Below are 4,571 nucleotides of genomic sequence, written 5' to 3' on the forward strand. Positions count from 1 at the left end.
CCATCCATCCATCCATCCACCCACCCACCCACCATCCATCCATCAACCCACCATCCTTCCATCCACCATCCATCCATCCACCCACCTACCCATCCATCCATCCATCCATCATCCTTTTGTTTTTTGATCCAGTCCTTCATCAGTCCTCACACATGCTTATCCATCGCATCTATGCAGCCATCCATCCTATATTTTGGGAGAGGCACTGGGGACCCAGTCTTTGCTCTCATAGAATGCACACTTGTGGAGGAAACAATGAAATTGGTGATAGATTGGCTGAATGCCATGTTCTGGGATGTATAGGAGGTCATGGGAATACAGAGGAGGGAAACCCAACCTGAACTTGAGGGCTTAGGGAATAGTGAGATTGAGGCTGAGATGTGAAGGATGAGTAAATTTATATAGGATATGAACAGGGAGCAGTGTTCTAGGACAAGTGTGAGGAAAATTTGAAGAGTTCCTTGAGTCTGGATCCCACACTGGCCTGGCACCTCTCCCTCCTCTCTGCCCGCCGAAAGCTTTAGTCTCTCCAAGGCCTCACTTAAGACACACAGAGAAACTGTGTGCTCCTGGGACAGGCCGAGAAATCACTCCTCTAAGCCACAAAGACATATTTGAGTCCTTATCATTTGTGGATGTGGTTTACACAGCTCTCTTATTTGACCTCTCTCAGGATCCTCCCTTCCACCTACCAGTTTAAAATAGTCGTGTGAGTGTTTTACACTCAGGAACATTTAATGTGCCTGATAGCCTACATCTGAGTCAGGACTCAAACCCTGGTCTGATTGCAAGTTCTACACTCTTTCCTGTGAACTAGCAAGAGCCCAGAGAATTTAAGCCTGCAGGGCCCATCCACGTGGAGGGGACTGAATCAACTATAGGGGAGACTGAGACCCAGAGGGGGAGTAATGTGGCCAAGGTAGAGTCTGACCCTGGATCAAATGTGTCCTGAGTACTGGTCCCCTCTCCATCATGCATTGACCTGCATTTGCCATGAGTCTGCCTTGGTTCTCACAAAGGGCTTGTTTGTGTTTTTATTCCCTGTAGCCCCAGTGATGCGTTGTATGTCGTGGGTTCGTGTAAACGCTTTTGGGGGGAACACAGCCCAACTGGGGCTCTGGGAGAGGTGGTGGTGGAATCTGGAGTCTGGGCTAGGGGTGGGACTGGGGTCTGCCTCCAGGGTGAAGGAGTGGGTGCCAGTGTGGGGAACCAGGCATCTGGGGGAGGGCCTGCATTGCAGGGAGGTGGTTCAGAGGTATGACGACACTTCAGATCCCTGCCCTGCCTCTTAGGAGCCGTGTGGCTTGGACCTGTGAACTAAACTCCCAGAAGCTTAGTTTCCTCATCTGTGAAACGGGATGATAAGGATTGCACCCGCCTCATAGGGTTGTTCTGAGAATTAAGTGAACTAATGCACATGACATACTTAACACGGTGCCTGACACATAAGTGCTCAATAAATGGTGATTAGTATTATTTCTGAGGGGTGGGAAGAATGTGTGTGTGGGGTGGGGGTGGGGCAGGGCGGAGCAGTGTATCTCCAGTGCTTTCCTGTCATCTAGACTCCTGGGGATGGAACTAGCTGACTCCTGGAGGGTATGGGAACCTGGTGTCTGCCCTGGGGTGAGTTGGCATTGAAGGCAAAGTGCCCACTTCTTAAGACCCAACAGTGTCCTGTATGTGGATCACGCTCCTAATCCTTCTGGGGACCACCTGCTCCTTAGTTGTGTTTCTAGCAGTGGGGAGGGGCCACAGGAAACCATTTGTACCTCCTCACCCCACAGCCCTCCGAACCAATGCGGGACATTTTCTGGGGCTGGGAGAGAACCACCCGAATTACCTGTGACAGGCATCGTAGGTAGCGAGACACTGCCTTTCTCGCGGGGCTGTCCCTGACCAGCTCATCCTCCTTGCAGGGCACCTTGGCCAGGAAAAGCTGCACCTGGCTGGGGGTCATGTTGGCAAAGTCCAGAAACTTTTCAGGGTCCACGGAGCTGCTGAAGGCACACACGAAGCACTTCCCGTCGAGGAGGGCCAGGAGGATCCAGACAAGGGGGGCAGCCAGCGCTCGCTGCAGCACAGAGGAGCACATATACCTAGGGACAGAGGAAGGGAGGGGTCGCAGAGGCAGCTGGAACTCAGCTGCAGCAGGAAGGCTACAGGAGAGATGCCAGGATGACTTCCCAGGAGGGCTGGGAAATGCCAGCTGAGGTTACATCAAAGAAATGGCTGCAGCTGCCCCTGCAGAGGTCCCAGCAGCAGAGGGCAGGGAGGAAGGAGGGCTGGGGCCCCGGGAGGTCAGGAAAGTCCCGACCAGCAGTCCTGGGACTGGAACACTGGGAAGCTCTTATGCCTCCTACTCTAGGCCTTGTAGCAGGCTCTGTTGGTGCCCTGCCCTTGCCGGAGGCACTAACATCTTTAGTGAGTAGTTCCTTTCCTCTGGTGTCTGATCTCGACTACCTTCCAGGCTCTGCCGAAGGGCTTCGGAGGAGTCTCTGCTTCCAGAGCGGCAAGCTGAAAGCCAGGAGAGTTAACAACCCCAACCAACCTTCAAGCCACAGGGACAGGCCTGGTGGGTAAAGACCTAGACTCTCAGCGGGACAATTCTGAGGTGTGTTCTACCCGCATTCTCAGAAGGTCCCCAGAAGGAATGACCCCAGTTGCCCACTCATTACCACACTCTCCCCAGAGCTGCTTTTGTGGGGGAGCCTAAAGTAAGACAGCCCTACCCAATAACGCTTCCAGAGGCAGCACCTCGCACACCTCCCTCCAGGTCCAGAAGCCCACCCTCTCACTGTCCCCAAAGGGTCTCTTCTGCCCTTCTGCCCTTCGGGAGGTTGCATGTGGGTCACAGGACAAGAGCCCAGTGGAGCTGTATTCACTGGGTCCTGGAGGAAAAGGCAAAGGGCACAGCTATGCGTATGACCCTCCCCGCGTGGCAGAATCACCGGGAGCACGGATCCCCGGGCACCCCGAAGCAGGGCCCCTGTGCACAGCAGGCAGGTGCTGTCTCTGACTTGGACTGTATACAAAGCATGAAATGACATGTGCTGGGCTGTGTATATGTGGGCATGGCCTACCCAGCAGGGAATTATAAATACATCGTAGATAAGGGTGGCTCTGGCGTTTTCTGGGGGCGGTGTGGTCAGAAGGTAGAACTGAGGACTTGTTACGGACTTCCATTGACGGGTTTCGATATACGGCACCAAGCAGGTGTGAGGCTTTGAGGACACCGCGGTATAACAGGTGAGGTCCTTGCCCCCAGAGGACTTACAGGAGACGGAATGCAGCCTTGCAGCCGGTCACGCCTCCTACCACATGTGAGCACTGGCTGTGCGTGTCACGAGATGGCCCTTCACGTATGTGTGGAGTTGTAACTCGTGGCCAGAGAACAGACGTGACCTGGGCAATTCTTAGGAATCCTGCACTGGCCGTAGAAGGGCGACAAATGACAGGAACGGAAACATCCGTTTCCACACCGGAAACTGGCTAGTGAGTCTCTGTGGGTTGATGTTTCCCAGCTTGGGGGTGGGTTGGGGAGCCAGGAGGATCATCAGGCTTGGGGAGTCACCGGTAGCGTCTGAGTGGGGAGACCCCTGACCGTGCCCAGGGGTAGCTGGGTGGTGTGGGACCGTACCTGATGATGCCAGGGTCCTTCCTCCGGTGCCCCACGGGCCGGCACCACTCCTCAACCATCACCACGGACTGCCGGTTGGCAAGGAGGCCACAGAGGAAAAGGGCAAGTGGGGGTGTCAGCAGCAGGCCCAGGCCATAGAGGGCATTGTAGCGTGCCAGGCAGGGGCAATTGAAGTCGAAGGAGGAGTACAGCTTGACGGTGACCGCGGCCAGCAGCAGGCAGATGCCATTCATCACTGACTCTGAGCTGGACTGGAAGTGCTGGAAAAGCACACGGAACTTTTCCATGGCTCTGGCCCGGGGATGGTGGGCAGCCGTGGGTCGGGGGGTAGCAGCGAGGCTTCGGCCACCTTCCTGGCCAAACCCAGGCCACCCTAGGGGCAAGCCTGAGGTGCAGAGGAGGGTCTTCTCTTCCAAAGGCCTGAGGGGACAAGGAGGAGGTGACGTTCAGCCCCCAGCCCAGCCTCTGGTGTCCCTCCAAAGATGCCAAAGATGTGAGGCAGTCGCAGGCTCTCTCCGCAAAGCGCCACCACCCGCCCCCCCCGCCCCCAGCTCCAGTCCCGGCTGTGCCCCAGTGCCACTCCCCTCCTCTCTGGAGGGAAGTCACTGCCAGCTCAAAGCACCCTTAGGCAAATGTTCCCCGCCTGTCACTCCACCCTCCCCAGCCCATTCCTTCCTCTCTTCAGGGTTTGGATACTAAGCCTGACAGCTGGTGGGGCTTTGTGTGGGGGACAGGCAAATTCTGGGCGTGGTAAGGCAACAGTGCCGATGAGGCCAATTATATTTTCCGGACTTAGTCAAAAACACGATTGGGCTCCGCTGAGTCCAGGTAGATTTCATGTTGGCTTTCACTCTGGGAGGAGCCAGGGGGCACCTCACCCTGCCTGAAGACTGACTGGAAGAGAAGACCCTTGAGAAGAGCCCAAACCGTGTTT

The 4,571-nt window shown here is 55.7% G+C and overlaps 1 protein-coding gene across 1 annotated transcript in view; it reads right to left on the minus strand.

The window, feature by feature from the left end:
* CALHM3 (calcium homeostasis modulator 3) overlaps positions 1-4,145 on the minus strand; it is a 5,634-nt gene extending 1,489 nt beyond the window's left edge. The window contains 2 exon segments of the mRNA XM_049646652.1: positions 1,841-2,096; positions 3,638-4,145. Of these exon segments, the coding sequence (XP_049502609.1) occupies positions 1,841-2,096; positions 3,638-3,924 (543 nt within the window). The 5' untranslated portion in view covers positions 3,925-4,145.
* Between the last annotated feature and the right edge of the window lie 426 nt (positions 4,146-4,571).

The sequence above is a fragment of the Panthera uncia genome, chromosome D2 (genome assembly GCF_023721935.1).
Source record: "Panthera uncia isolate 11264 chromosome D2, Puncia_PCG_1.0, whole genome shotgun sequence".
NCBI lineage: Eukaryota > Metazoa > Chordata > Mammalia > Carnivora > Felidae > Panthera > Panthera uncia.